The sequence below is a fragment of the Hippocampus zosterae genome, chromosome 1 (assembly GCF_025434085.1).
Source record: "Hippocampus zosterae strain Florida chromosome 1, ASM2543408v3, whole genome shotgun sequence".
Classification (NCBI taxonomy): domain Eukaryota; kingdom Metazoa; phylum Chordata; class Actinopteri; order Syngnathiformes; family Syngnathidae; genus Hippocampus; species Hippocampus zosterae.
Window position 1 is genome coordinate 25,148,954 of NC_067451.1, and position 15,116 is coordinate 25,164,069.

The 15,116-nt window shown below is 38.5% G+C and overlaps 1 protein-coding gene and 1 long non-coding RNA gene across 9 annotated transcripts in view; one reads left to right on the forward strand and one right to left on the reverse strand.

The window, feature by feature from the left end:
- Positions 1-15,116, reverse strand: part of enox2 (ecto-NOX disulfide-thiol exchanger 2) — a 236,424-nt gene that overhangs the window by 1,727 nt on the left and 219,581 nt on the right. For all 8 annotated transcript variants that reach the window (XM_052074111.1, XM_052074102.1, XM_052074136.1 and 5 more), the window contains one exon: positions 14,763-14,848. In XM_052074111.1, coding sequence (XP_051930071.1) covers positions 14,763-14,848 — 86 coding nt within the window. The remainder of the gene's footprint in view (positions 1-14,762; positions 14,849-15,116) is intronic.
- Positions 1,913-11,185, forward strand: LOC127608229 (uncharacterized). The gene is made up of 5 exons (XR_007964213.1): positions 1,913-1,986; positions 2,809-2,880; positions 3,706-3,783; positions 5,511-5,582; positions 10,468-11,185. It is a non-coding gene; the product is annotated as an uncharacterized LOC127608229 (long non-coding RNA).

The following is a 15,116-nucleotide window of genomic DNA, read 5'->3' on the forward strand; positions in this document are numbered from 1 at the left end:
GTGCGCGTTTGTATTCATGACATCTCAGGACAATTTTATGATAACACACCTTCACAATGAGGACCTGTGGAAAAATGAGGACATTTTTCGCGTCCTCATATTTCCACGCAGTCTACACTACTCTAGAGCTCACGAGGATACTCCCACACCAAAAATAAGTGATGTCCTGAAAGAGCACAATTTTCAGAAATTGTGTGTTTAAGTGTGTTTAACTTTCGACTCACTTTTCATTTGGAAAACTAGTGGCCAACTTCGGTACTTAACACACTTTTAACACACTTTCAGTGACGTCATTGTGCAGGACCTCAAATGTCATCTTTTTCGGACTGACTCACACATTTTCCCCGCCCTCGTCCTGATAAGTCACATCAATTAGCAGTCACACAAAATCCAACATGTGAAGCAGCCAGACAATCCTACTCTCAAACACGACCACGCGTGGATGACCATCGGGTAAGCAATTCCTTTTCATTTATCTTACCGTAACATAGAAGTTGTTCAATATAACTGTGTTTAACAGTGCCCACCAAAGGTAATATCATTCAATAAGACAGCTAGCTAGCTAGCTAGCTCGATCGTTAGCATGCTAATAAGCTTCCAGTAAAAGTAATGTGGACATGTCCTGCAGGCAAGGTTCTGGAAAACTTTTCTAAATCTTTAACAACACAGTCTGTGGAACTTGGTTTTGGTACCATATGTTTATTTCAGTGCAGTATTTGTTTTATTCGATTGCAGTTAATTTAAATTAGTTAGTACAGGTAGCCTAATGAAAGTGGGCCAGGCACTTCTAGCATTTACGCTAAGCCCGGTGTATTTACACTGTTTATTCTTGTGCTGATTCAATTGTACACCGTTTCAATGAAAAAAACAAACAAACGTTTGCAATGAAATTATAGCAGAATTCAGCTTTGTTGGTACATTTGGTCAAGACAATATTGTGTTACTCTATTTTAATTTTACATTGTTATCTGCCTGACAAATGGTTTGCCCGAATCTATTAGTCTGACCAGCAAATGTTTGATGAAATGAATTTTTGTATTTTTGAGGAAGAAAATAATATTCCTTTGGCTCAGTACTTTTTGAGCCAAAATAAGTGCTGCCATAATATTGTGCTTGCTTGTCTGGCTGACTTCTTCTCACTTTCCATTGTAGATGTTTACTGGTGGTGATAATGTCACAAAGAAGAACCAGACTGAGCCCTGAATCTGAGGCTGCTCCTTTTATCTGGAGTCAACAAGCCTTGTTTGAAAGCCCAGTGGATCAATGATTATAAAGGTATGCTATCAATCTACCTGCTATCTAATTCTTATGGCTACCGCAAGCATATGACAAGAGCTGCAACCAAAGCCTGTCACAGTGACAGATTTTATTCGTACATTGTATTTACCCCAAAACTGTCACAATAAACAGCATATTTTTTATGCCATTGATCATATTGGAGCAAAAATAATTGAAGTACTTTTGAAGAAAATGTCTGACCTGACTGAACCCTCTGGAGACCATGAATGGAGTGAGAGATCCACTTCATTCTTACAACAGGTTACTACTTCTTATCATGAAATACTAGGTTTGAGTTTTCAGCTTTCTTTGACAAACACAGGAGAAGTTATAAGTCAGAAACATAGACTCTCCATAATTTCAGTCGTCATGTCCTCATATTTCTTCAGACCTGAAAAACTTGAGTGTGTTTCAGGTGACATGACTTTTGTCTTAACCTAACTCTGGAGAGCCTGTGTTCGAATGTCCCCATATTGCTGTTCCACAGAACTGAACAGTGTTAACTTTCTATAGTGTGGTATATTCATCCCAAACTCTCCCGTGAGCAATGTTCAATGATAATTAATGTTTATTCATTTCTTAAATGGTCAGAATGAAGAATGCTGAATATTTTGACACCGTAATGTTATGTTGCAGACACCAAGTGACCTGACTGAACCCTCTGGAGACCATGAATGGAGTGAGATATCCACTTCATTCTTACAACAGGTTACTACTTCTTATCATGATATACTAGGTTTGAGTTTTCAGCTTTCTTTGACAAACACAGGAGAAGTTATAAGTCAGAAACATAGACTCTCCATGATTTCAGTCGTCATGTCCTCATATTTCTTGAGACCTGAAAAACCTGAGTGTGTTTCAGGTGACATGACTTTTGTCTTAACCTAACTCTGGAGAGCCTGTGTTCGAATGTCCCCATATTGCTGTTCCACAGAACTGAACAGTGTTAACTTTCTATAGTGTGGTATATTCATCCCAAACTCTCCCGTGAGCAATGTTCAATGATAATTAATGTTTATTCATTTCTTAACTGGTCAGAATGAAGAATGCTGAATATTTTGACACCGTAATGTTATGTTCCAGACACCAAGTGACCTGACTGAACCCTCTAGAGACCATGAATGGAATGAGAGATCCACTTCATTCTTACAACAGGTTACTACTTCTTATCATGATATACTAGGTTTGAGTTTTCAGCTTTCTTTGACAAACACAGGAGAAGTTATAAGTCAGAAACATAGACTCTCCATAATTTCAGTCGTCATGTCCTCATATTTCTTCAGACCTGAAAAACCTGAGTGTGTTTCAGGTGACATGACTTTTGTCTTAACCTAACTCTGGAGAGCCTGTGTTCGAATGTCCCCATATTGCTGTTCCACAGAACTGAACAGTGTTAACTTTCTATAGTGTGGTATATTCATCCCGAACTCTCCCGTGAGCAATGTTCAATGATAATTAATATTTATTCATTTCTTAACTGGTCAAAATGAAGAATGCTGAATATTTTGACACCGTAATGTTATGTTGCAGACACCGAGTGACCTGACTGAACCCTCTGGAGACCATGAATGGAATGATAGATACACTTCATCCTTACAACAGGTTACTACTTCTTGTCATGATATACTAGGTTTGAGTTTTCAGCTTTCTTTGACAAACACAGGAGAAGTTATAAATCAGAAACATGGACTCTCCATGATTTCAGTCGTCATGTCCTCATATTTCTTTAGACCTGAAAAACCTGAGTGTGTTTCAGGTGTCATGACTTTTGTCTTAACCTAACTCTGGAGAGGCTGTGTCTAAATGTCCCCATATTGCTGTTCCACAGAGAAGAACAGTGTTAACTTTCTATAGTGTGGTACATTATTCCCAAACTCTCCTGTGAGCAATGTTCAATGATAATTAATATTTATTCATTTCTTAACTGGTCAGAATGAAGAATGCTGAATATTTTGACACCGTAATGTTATGTTGCAGACACCAAGGGACCTGACTGAACCCTCTGGAGACCATGAATGGAGTGAGAGATCCACTTCATCCTTTCAACAGGTTACTACTTCTTATCATGATATACTAGGTTTGAGTTTTCAGCTTTCTTTGACAAACACAGGAGAAGTTCTAAATCAGAAACATAGACTCTCCATGATTTCAGTCGTCATGTCCTCATATTTCTTCAGACCTGAAAAACCTGAGTGTGTTTCAGGTGACATGACTTTTGTCTTAACCTAACTCTGGAGAGCCTGTGTTCGAATGTCCCCATATTGCTGTTCCACAGAACTGAACAGTGTTAACTTTCTATAGTGTGGTATATTCATCCCAAACTCTCCCGTGAGCAATGTTCAATGATAATTAATATGTATTCATTTCTTAACTGGTCAGAATGAAGAATGCTGAAACATTTGACACCGTAATGTTGTTATGTTGCAGACATCAAGTGACAGGTACCTGACTGAACCCTCTGGAAACCAAGAATGGAGTGAGAGATCCACTTCATCCTTACAACAGGTTACTACTTCTTATCATGATATACTAGGTTTGAATTTTCAATGTTCTTTGACAAACACAGGAGAAGTTATAAATCAGAAACATGGACTCTCCAGGATTTCAGTCGTCATGTCCTCATATTTCTTTAGACCTGAAAAACCCGAGTGTGTTTCAGGTGACATGACTTTTGCCTTAACCTAACATCTGGAGAGCCTGTGTTCGAATGTCCCCATATTGCTGTACCACAGAACTGAACAGTGTTAACTTTCTATAGTGTGGTATATTCATCCCAAACTCTCCCGTGAGCAATGTTCAATGATAATTAATATTTATTCATTTCTTAACTGGTCAAAATGAAAAATGCTGAGTATTTTGACACCGTAATGTTATGTTGCAGACACCAAGTGACCTGACTGAACCCTCTGGAGAACAAGAATGGAGTGATAGATACACTTCATCCTTACAACAGGTTACTACTTCTTATCATGATATACTAGGTTTGAGTTTTCAGCTTTCTTTGACAAACACAGGAGAAGTTATAAGTCAGAAACATAGACTCTCCATGATTTCAGTCGTCATGTCCTCATATTTCTTCAGACCTGAAAAACCTGAGTGTGTTTCAGGTGACATGACTTTTGTCTTAAACTAACTCTGGAGAGCCTGTGTTCGAATGTCCCCATATTGCTGTTCCACAGAACTGAACAGTGTTAACTTTCTATAGTGTGGTATATTCATCCCAAACTCTCCCATGAGCAATGTTCAATGATAATTAATATTTATTCATTTCTTAACTGGTCAGAATGAAGAATGCTGAATATTTTGACACCGTAATGTTATGTTGCAGACACCAAGTGACCTGACTGAACCCTCTGGAGACCATGAATGGAATGATAGATACACTTCATCCTTACAACAGGTTACTACTTCTTGTCATGATATACTAGGTTTGAGTTTTCAGCTTTCTTTGACAAACACAGAAGAAGTTATAAATCAGAAACATGGACTCTCCATGATTTCAGTCGTCATGTCCTCATATTTCTTTAGACCTGAAAAACCGGAGTGTGTTTCAGGTGATATGATTTTTGTCTGGACTTAACTCTGGAGAGCCTGTGTTCGAATGTCCCCATATTGCTGTTACACAGAGCTGAACAGTGTTAACTTTCTATAGTGTCTTATATTAATCCCAAACCCTCCTGTGAGCGATGTTCAATGAATAACAATGTTTATTCATTTATTAACTAATCAGGATGAATAAATTTGAATATTTCTGACACTGCACTGTTGCTATGTTGCAGACACCAAGTGTTCCGATCCTGATGAAACCTTTTGAAGATCAAGAAAGGAGTGGAAGATCCACTTCTTCCTTACAACAGGTTACTACGTCTTATCATTATATAATAGGTTTTAGTTTTCAGCTTTCTTTGACAAACACAGGAGAACTTATAAATCAGAAACATGGACTCTCCATGATTTCAGTCGTCATGTCCTCATATTTCTTCAGACCTGAAAAACCTGAGAGTGTTTCAGGTGACATGACTTTTGTCTTAACCTAACTCTGGAGAGCCTGTGTTCGAATGTCCCCATATTGCTGTTCCACAGAACTGAACAGTGTTAACTTTCTATAGTGTGGTATATTCATCCCAAACTCTCCCATGAGCCATGTTCAATGATAACTAATGTTTATTCATTTCTTAACTGGTAAAAATGAAAAATGCTGAGTATTTTGACACCGTAATGTTATGTTACAGACACCAAGTGACCTGACTGAACCCTCTGGAGACCATGAATGGAGTGAGAGATCCACTTCATTCTTACAACAGGTTACTACTTCTTATCATGATATACTAGGTTTGAGTTTTCAGCTTTCTTTGACAAACACAGGAGAAGTTATAAGTCAGAAACATAGACTCTCCATAATTTCAGTCGTCATGTCCTCATATTTCTTCAGACCTGAAAAACTTGAGTGTGTTTCAGGTGACATGACTTTTGTCTTAACCTAACTCTGGAGAGCCTGTGTTCGAATGTCCCCATATTGCTGTTCCACAGAACTGAACAGTGTTAACTTTCTATAGTGTGGTATATTCATCCCAAACTCTCCCGTGAGCAATGTTCAATGATAATTAATATTTATTCATTTCTTAACTGGTCAGAATGAAGAATGCTGAATATTTTGACACCGTAATGTTATGTTGCAGACACCAAGTGACCTGACTGAACCCTCTGGAGACCATGAATGGAGTGAGAGATCCACTTCATTCTTACAACAGGTTACTACTTCTTATCATGATATACTAGGTTTGAGTTTTCAGCTTTCTTTGACAAACACAGGAGAAGTTATAAGTCAGAAACATAGACTCTCCATGATTTCAGTCGTCATGTCCTCATATTTCTTGAGACCTGAAAAACCTGAGTGTGTTTCAGGTGACATGACTTTTGTCTTAACCTAACTCTGGAGAGCCTGTGTTCGAATGTCCCTATATTGCTGTTCCACAGAACTGAACAGTGTTAACTTTCTATAGTGTGGTATATTCATCCCAAACTCTCCCGTGAGCAATGTTCAATGATAATTAATGTTTATTCATTTCTTAACTGGTCAGAATGAAGAATGCTGAATATTTTGACACCGTAATGTTATGTTCCAGACACCAAGTGACCTGACTGAACCCTCTGGAGACCATGAATGGAGTGAGAGATCCACTTCATCCTTTCAACAGGTTACTACTTCTTATCATGATATACTAGGTTTGAGTTTTCAGCTTTCTTTGACAAACACAGGAGAAGTTATAAGTCAGAAACATAGACTCTCCATGATTTCAGTCGTCATGTCCTCATATTTCTTGAGACCTGAAAAACCGGAGTGTGTTTTAGGTGATATGATTTTTGTCTGGACTTAACTCTGGAGAGCCTGTGTTCGAATGTCCCCATATTGCTGTTACACAGAGCTGAACAGTGTTAACTTTCTATAGTGTCTTATATTAATCCCAAACCCTCCTGTGAGCGATGTTCAATGAATAACAATGTTTATTCATTTATTAACTAATCAGGATGAATAAATTTGAATATTTCTGACACTGCACTGTTGCTATGTTGCAGACACCAAGTGTTCCGATCCTGATGAAACCTTTTGAAGATCAAGAAAGGAGTGGAAGATCCACTTCTTCCTTACAACAGGTTACTACGTCTTATCATTATATAATAGGTTTGAGTTTTCAGCTTTCTTTGACAAACACAGGAGAACTTATAAATCAGAAACATGGACTCTCCATGATTTCAGTCGTCATGTCCTCATATTTCTTCAGACCTGAAAAACCTGAGAGTGTTTCAGGTGACATGACTTTTGTCTTAAACTAACTCTGGAGAGCCTGTGTTCGAATGTCCCCATATTGCTGTTCCACAGAACTGAACAGTGTTAACTTTCTATAGTGTGGTATATTCATCCCAAACTCTCCCGTGAGCAATGTTCAATGATAATTAATATTTATTCATTTCTTAACTGGTCAGAATGAAGAATGCTGAATATTTTGACACCGTAATGTTATGTTGCAGACACCAAGTGACCTGACTGAACCCTCTGGAGACCATGAATGGAATGATAGATACACTTCATCCTTACAACAGGTTACTACTTCTTGTCATGATATACTAGGTTTGAGTTTTCAGCTTTCTTTGACAAACACAGAAGAAGTTATAAATCAGAAACATGGACTCTCCATGATTTCAGTCGTCATGTCCTCATATTTCTTTAGACCTGAAAAACCGGAGTGTGTTTCAGGTGATATGATTTTTGTCTGGACTTAACTCTGGAGAGCCTGTGTTCGAATGTCCCCATATTGCTGTTACACAGAGCTGAACAGTGTTAACTTTCTATAGTGTCTTATATTAATCCCAAACCCTCCTGTGAGCGATGTTCAATGAATAACAATGTTTATTCATTTATTAACTAATCAGGATGAATAAATTTGAATATTTCTGACACTGCATTGTTGCTATGTTGCAGACACCAAGTGTTCCGATCCTGATGAAACCTTTTGAAGATCAAGAAAGGAGTGGAAGATCCACTTCTTCCTTACAACAGGTTACTACGTCTTATCATTATATAATAGGTTTGAGTTTTCAGCTTTCTTTGACAAACACAGGAGAACTTATAAATCAGAAACATGGACTCTCCATGATTTCAGTCGTCATGTCCTCATATTTCTTCAGACCTGAAAAACCTGAGAGTGTTTCAGGTGACATGACTTTTGTCTTAAACTAACTCTGGAGAGCCTGTGTTCGAATGTCCCCATATTGCTGTTCCACAGAACTGAACAGTGTTAACTTTCTATAGTGTGGTATATTCATCCCAAACTCTCCCGTGAGCAATGTTCAATGATAATTAATATTTATTCATTTCTTAACTGGTCAGAATGAAGAATGCTGAATATTTTGACACCGTAATGTTATGTTGCAGACACCAAGTGACCTGACTGAACCCTCTGGAGACCATGAATGGAATGATAGATACACTTCATCCTTACAACAGGTTACTACTTCTTGTCATGATATACTAGGTTTGAGTTTTCAGCTTTCTTTGACAAACACAGAAGAAGTTATAAATCAGAAACATGGACTCTCCATGATTTCAGTCGTCATGTCCTCATATTTCTTTAGACCTGAAAAACCGGAGTGTGTTTCAGGTGATATGATTTTTGTCTGGACTTAACTCTGGAGAGCCTGTGTTCGAATGTCCCCATATTGCTGTTACACAGAGCTGAACAGTGTTAACTTTCTATAGTGTCTTATATTAATCCCAAACCCTCCTGTGAGCGATGTTCAATGAATAACAATGTTTATTCATTTATTAACTAATCAGGATGAATAAATTTGAATATTTCTGACACTGCATTGTTGCTATGTTGCAGACACCAAGTGTTCCGATCCTGATGAAACCTTTTGAAGATCAAGAAAGGAGTGGAAGATCCACTTCTTCCTTACAACAGGTTACTACGTCTTATCATTATATAATAGGTTTGAGTTTTCAGCTTTCTTTGACAAACACAGGAGAAGTTATAAATCAGAAACATGGACTCTCCATGATTTCAGTCGTCATGTCCTCATATTTCTTCAGACCTGAAAAACCTGAGAGTGTTTCAGGTGACATGACTTTTGTCTTAACCTAACTCTGGAGAGCCTGTGTTCGAATGTCCCCATATTGCTGTTCCACAGAACTGAACAGTGTTAACTTTCTATAGTGTGGTATATTCATCCCAAACTCTCCCATGAGCAATGTTCAATGATAATTAATGTTTATTCATTTCTTAACTGGTCAAAATGAAAAATGCTGAGTATTTTGACACCGTAATGTTATGTTACAGACACCAAGTGACCTGACTGAACCCTCTGGAGACCATGAATGGAGTGAGAGATCCACTTCATTCTTACAACAGGTTACTACTTCTTATCATGATATACTAGGTTTGAGTTTTCAGCTTTCTTTGACAAACACAGGAGAAGTTATAAGTCAGAAACATAGACTCTCCATGATTTCAGTCGTCATGTCCTCATATTTCTTCAGACCTGAAAAACCTGAGTGTGTTTCAGGTGACATGACTTTTGTCTTAACCTAACTCTGGAGAGCCCGTGTTCGAATGTCCCCATATTGCTGTTCCACAGAACTGAACAGTGTTAACTTTCTATAGTGTGGTATATTCATCCCAAACTCTCCCGTGAGCAATGTTCAATGATAATTAATATTTATTCATTTCTTAACTGGTCAAAATGAAGAATGCTGAATATTTTGACACCGTAATGTTATGTTGCAGACACCAAGTGACCTGACTGAACCCTCTGGAGACCATGAATGGAATGATAGATACACTTCATCATTACAACAGGTTACTACTTCTTGTCATGATATACTAGGTTTGAGTTTTCAGCTTTCTTTGACAAACACAGAAGAAGTTATAAATCAGAAACATGGACTCTCCATGATTTCAGTCGTCATGTCCTCATATTTCTTTAGACCTGAAAAACCGGAGTGTGTTTCAGGTGATATGATTTTTGTCTGGACTTAACTCTGGAAAGCCTGTGTTCGAATGTCCCCATATTGCTGTTACACAGAGCTGAACAGTGTTAACTTTCTATAGTGTCTTATATTAATCCCAATCCCTCCTGTGAGCGATGTTCAATGAATAACAATGTTTATTCATTTATTAACTAATCAGGATGAATAAATTTGAATATTTCTGACACTGCACTGTTGCTATGTTGCAGACACCAAGTGTTCCGATCCTGTTGAAACCTTTTGAAGATCAAGAAAGGAGTGGAAGATCCACTTCTTCCTTACAACAGGTTACTACGTCTTATCATTATATACTAGGTTTGAGTTTTCAGCTTTCTTTGACAAACACAGGAGAAGTTATAAATCAGAAACATGGACTCTCCATGATTTCAGTCGTCATGTCCTCATATTTCTTCAGACCTGAAAAACCTGAGTGTGTTTCAGGTGACATGACTTTTGTCTTAACCTAACTCTGGAGAGCCTGTGTTCGAATGTCCCCATATTGCTGTTCCACAGAACTGAACAGTGTTAACTTTCTATAGTGTGGTATATTCATCCCAAACTCTCCCGTGAGCAATGTTCAATGATAATTAATGTTTATTCATTTCTTAACTGGTCAGAATGAAGAATGCTGAATATTTTGACACCGTAATGTTATGTTCCAGACACCAAGTGACCTGACTGAACCCTCTGGAGACCATGAATGGAATGAGAGATAAATTCTCAAAATTCTCAAATTTTCAAAATTCTCATTATTTCCTGGAATATCTTATTTTGATTATTTTATTTTTCCATTTTTAATAAATAATGCCTTCTTTTACAGGTGGGAATAAGAGACGCACGTGGACAGATTATGAAGTGAAGGCTGTTGAGCGACATATGTTTGATTTCATAACAAGCCAGAAAGTTTCTGGTAAAACGAGCTGTGAGTCCTGTCTCCACGCAGAGCCAGCAGCTCTGAACGACAGAGGCTGGGTGTCCATCAAAAACTACATCCACAACAGGATATAACTGCATTAAAAAGGGAAATGAATGGCTAGTCCATTGAAATGCGAGCACGTCTGGGTACATTTCAGTTCAAGTTAACTAAAGCAATAGCAATGGTGCATTTAGGGTGGGATGGTCAATTATGGATTTCATATTTGTTGTTGGATACTGTGTTTCACGTTTGTTGTTTCATGATCTTCAAGAGCAATTTGGAAAATCCTTGAAGATGTATGAACATGTAAATTATACTGTATATCAGGCATGTTCCGATCTGGGCCTGGAGAGCCACTGTCGTGCCTGTTTTCCAGCTCTCCCGGCTGCATCACACCTGTTTCAGATGATCAGTTCATCAGTCAGCTCTGATGCAGCATTAGAACATCCTGGGAGAGCTGGAAAACAAAAAGACAGCGGCCCTTGAGGACCAACCTTGGACACTCCTGCTGTATATAAACGTACATACGATATACAAACTTCTCACAAAAGATAGGCTTATTAGGTTTGAGGTGATATTTTGGAAAAACCCTAAAACATTTGAATTTATCCTATTTCAAGAATTTCAATACTTTTTGAAAAGTTGCTTTTGTCTAACGGTAGCTAAAGAAGTTGCTACACACATGGCACAATATATGGCCAGATTCATTAAAAATTCTTCATCGCAGTATTCACATTTTGACATAATCTTCTTCAGTTCAAACAACCCTCATCTATTGCAGTGCTTTGTGTCATGGAGAGGAGGTGGCATGTTTTCTGTGTTCATAATTTCATATTGTCAGCAATTAAAAAATAAGAAAGTGGACTGACCACATATTTAACCGTCTCTTCTTCTTCACAGCTTATTTTACTATCATGTATTATTAATGTGAATATTTGAGGGATGACGGGTATAACGACTGGCACATTCGCCTCACAGTTCAGCAATTGATATTTGAATGTTTGAATCTGGGCATCCTTCCTTTGTAGAGTTCTCCCCATGCCTGAGCATGACAATTGGACACATGTGCCTAACATATACTGTTGGTATGTAACATGAGTCAATTTAAAAATACACACTTTACTCTTAGCGGGTCTTCATAAGTCATATATACTTGAAAATGATGTGTATCCAGGGGGCTCAAAATTCACAAAAACATGAAATGGTAGTGTGTTTGAGGTGACTGTCTCCATAATACACAAAAACCTGTCAATGTCCTCATATGTAGTAGTTTTGTCATAAATCAAAAAAAAATTACGTCCTAGCCAAAATCTGAGTAGATGGCTGTCTTCCTGATTTTTTTTCATGGTTACCATATTTTTTTGGAGCCTGTAGGACCACGGGAAAGGCATGTACCCATATGTCGGGTGAACAAACGGACGTCCTGAAAATGCACCAAAACACGTATGTGTGTGTGTGTGTATGTGTGTGTGTAGGTGCGTGACACAATGCGTCACAGCAATGGAGGAACAGGCTGGCACTATCGTTTCTCGGGGTAATGAGAGAACCTGCATGCACAAGACAAACTAATGATCAATAAAAAGTGAATGTTTTCTTCATTGTGAAAGTATTTATAGGAATAAAAAGTAATGAATTAGGGATTTATTGCCGCTAGGTCAAAAGTAGTCCAGATTGGGTTTTAAAATAGCTAACCCAGTGTTGGGTCCAAAAGGAACCAAGTCAATGCTGGGTTATATAGATCCAGCGCATTGTTTTGAGAATTTGACACAGCACGCCTGGTCAAAATTCTGTTCCAACACACTATACCCATACTAATGAGTTCAAGCTACCAACAAAAGAAGTACCAGATTATCAGTATAGCCGTGGTTGAAAAGAATCCTAATTTTGGGCTATCTGCCCTCACTGAGATTTGAACCCCAGCCTCTGTCTCCAAAGTCGGGAGTGCTACCCACAGATTCAATGCAGCCAATACCAACCTTTCTTCAGAATGCACTTCAACTCCAGTACACAAACGCAAAGACAAGCCGAAAATCCAATATTCAACCCAATCTGATGGTTCAAAACAATTTACCAATCCTTGGGTAGAAGTCCTCTGAAAAACTCTTCTCAAAATCCACAGCTACCCAGCAAGTGGGTGAGGAAAACGATTCAGCATTTGTGTGTGTGTGTGCGTGTACCAGTAGGGAATTTACCTGTAGTTTACATTTTTTGCATTTGCCCGACGAAAACCACCCAATTTCATGCAATTGCAAAAGCTCATGATTTTTGTTTCTGTGTGTGGTGAAGTAAAAATTTGTCACCAGACATCACTCACAAAGACGCATCCCTTGAAGGCAACCATACGACACTGACTTTTGACTTTTTGTGTGTGTGGTTTTCAGAGGATTGAAATGGAAAAAATTTGGGCATAAAAAATGAAAAGCAAGAATGGCCAGGCTGCGCAGTGGAGTAATAGCATGTCTGAAACGCCGCAAGTAAAAAGACATAAAAGAGGGGCACCCGGGATGACGTGATGTGAGTGAAAGGAACGGCGAGCGTCCGTAGAATTGATGCTGCTATTTGGCTAGCGGCGTCTGGACCGGCGATGGACGTGCTTTTAATATGTTCCGGCATCGAGGGAAATGGGCCAGCTGGCCAGATCTTGCAAGACGCATGTCTCGATGACATTTCAGTTTGGGAAACGGAGACAAACTGTCTGAAGAAGTTTAACTTTTTCAACCTCTACTTACAGATGGCGACTGGGGCTGAGCCATCGACTATTTTACACAAACAACCTGAATGCAATTATAAGGCATTTCCTAATGACCATTTCACTGAATAGGGAAACCGCATTGGGCATTTGCTTTCTTAAAGGGATCAATAACCCTTTGGCTTTGTGAGCAAGTCTATTTGACTTTATTTTCACCTTGAGACAACATAATTATAGCCAAAGCATGATAATAAGGGTTCCACTCCAGTCCTGTAGGTGGTGGTAAAGCTCATAAACATGTGTATTCTCCATCTTCAATTTGTCATCAACTTCATTGGCTATTGTGGATTTTTAATTTCCGAGTAACTTTAGTCACAGGAACTACAAGATGCTTGGAGATGATATGATGGCCTTTACCTTCAAAATGCTTGTTCATAATCTTCTTTCTCATCAGCCGATACTACTCCCCCCTTCGGTTTCTCTGTTCCATGTTTAGTGTGGTAAACAGCATGTCACCAAACAGCACAGTGACTACTTGTCACCCTGTATAGGTTGGCTGACTGATTACAAGTTTGAAGACGCCTTGGACACACCTTGTTTGTTAGGATTTATTTTATGAGTTGTAGTTTTGTTTTGGCTTTTTAAAAAAAAATGCTGCACGACAACTCAAAACAAATGTGTGTAATTTTCACAAATGTTTGCTTTATTACTTTCGTCAGATTCAAGTTACTTCTGTAGAAACTGTTGGATTTCCTTTTGTTGAGAGAGGTACCGACAATTTTGTCCATGCGAGTCATAGGAAAGACCATATGCTCACTAATAATATTTATGTTGTATCACTTTGAGGAACACATATTTGAACATAAATTATCCACCAACACATGAGGTAGACAATATAACGAAACTGGCTTGCATATATTATTCATCCACTGTGAAAAAAAAACATAAAATTACTGCTACTACAGTCACACAATTCAAAAGGAGCTGCAATGCATTCATCATGATGCATACATTGTTCAATTCTTTACATTCTATATATACTTTAAAAAAACAGAACAATATTATAGAGTGCTTTTTTCCTCACTTAAAAATACTGCGTATTTGGTGAAGGTATGACACTCTAACTTTGAACTGATAATGACCAGAAAGGTATTCTTGAAACTAACTGCTGCTCACAGTTTGGTTACTTTTTTAGCTACATGTGAGGATCAGACTGCTCGGAACACCATTTTCCATGAGCACGTTTTCAAATGAATGGGAAAACAGCTGCACTTTCTGTACTCATGTTGTGCTATCTTTGTAAATGTCAGCATCCCTACTGTTAGAATTGCTTCTGGATGATGTGGAGGTACCTTGGTGTCAAGGCGCTGCAGGTAGGAGCAGATGTACTCGATGCTGGCTCCAAAGGGATGTACGTGCAGGAACGTGGAGATGATCCCTGAGGTAGGTCACAAACAGTTTGTGTGTTAATATTTGTAAAAAAAATAATAAAGAAATACAATTAATTCAGAAGACATAAGACAATGGTTGAACCAACTCCTCCCATCCATTGTACACCGCGGCTGAAAAAGTGTTTCATGACACCTTTGTCGCCAAGGCCTCGTCAAAGACATCCTCTCCCCCAAGTGAAAGTAACCATCTGCTTCCTGCTCACACACGGTGCTCCCAGGGAGCCGTCATAAACCCGCTCGCTCCGCTCATACCAA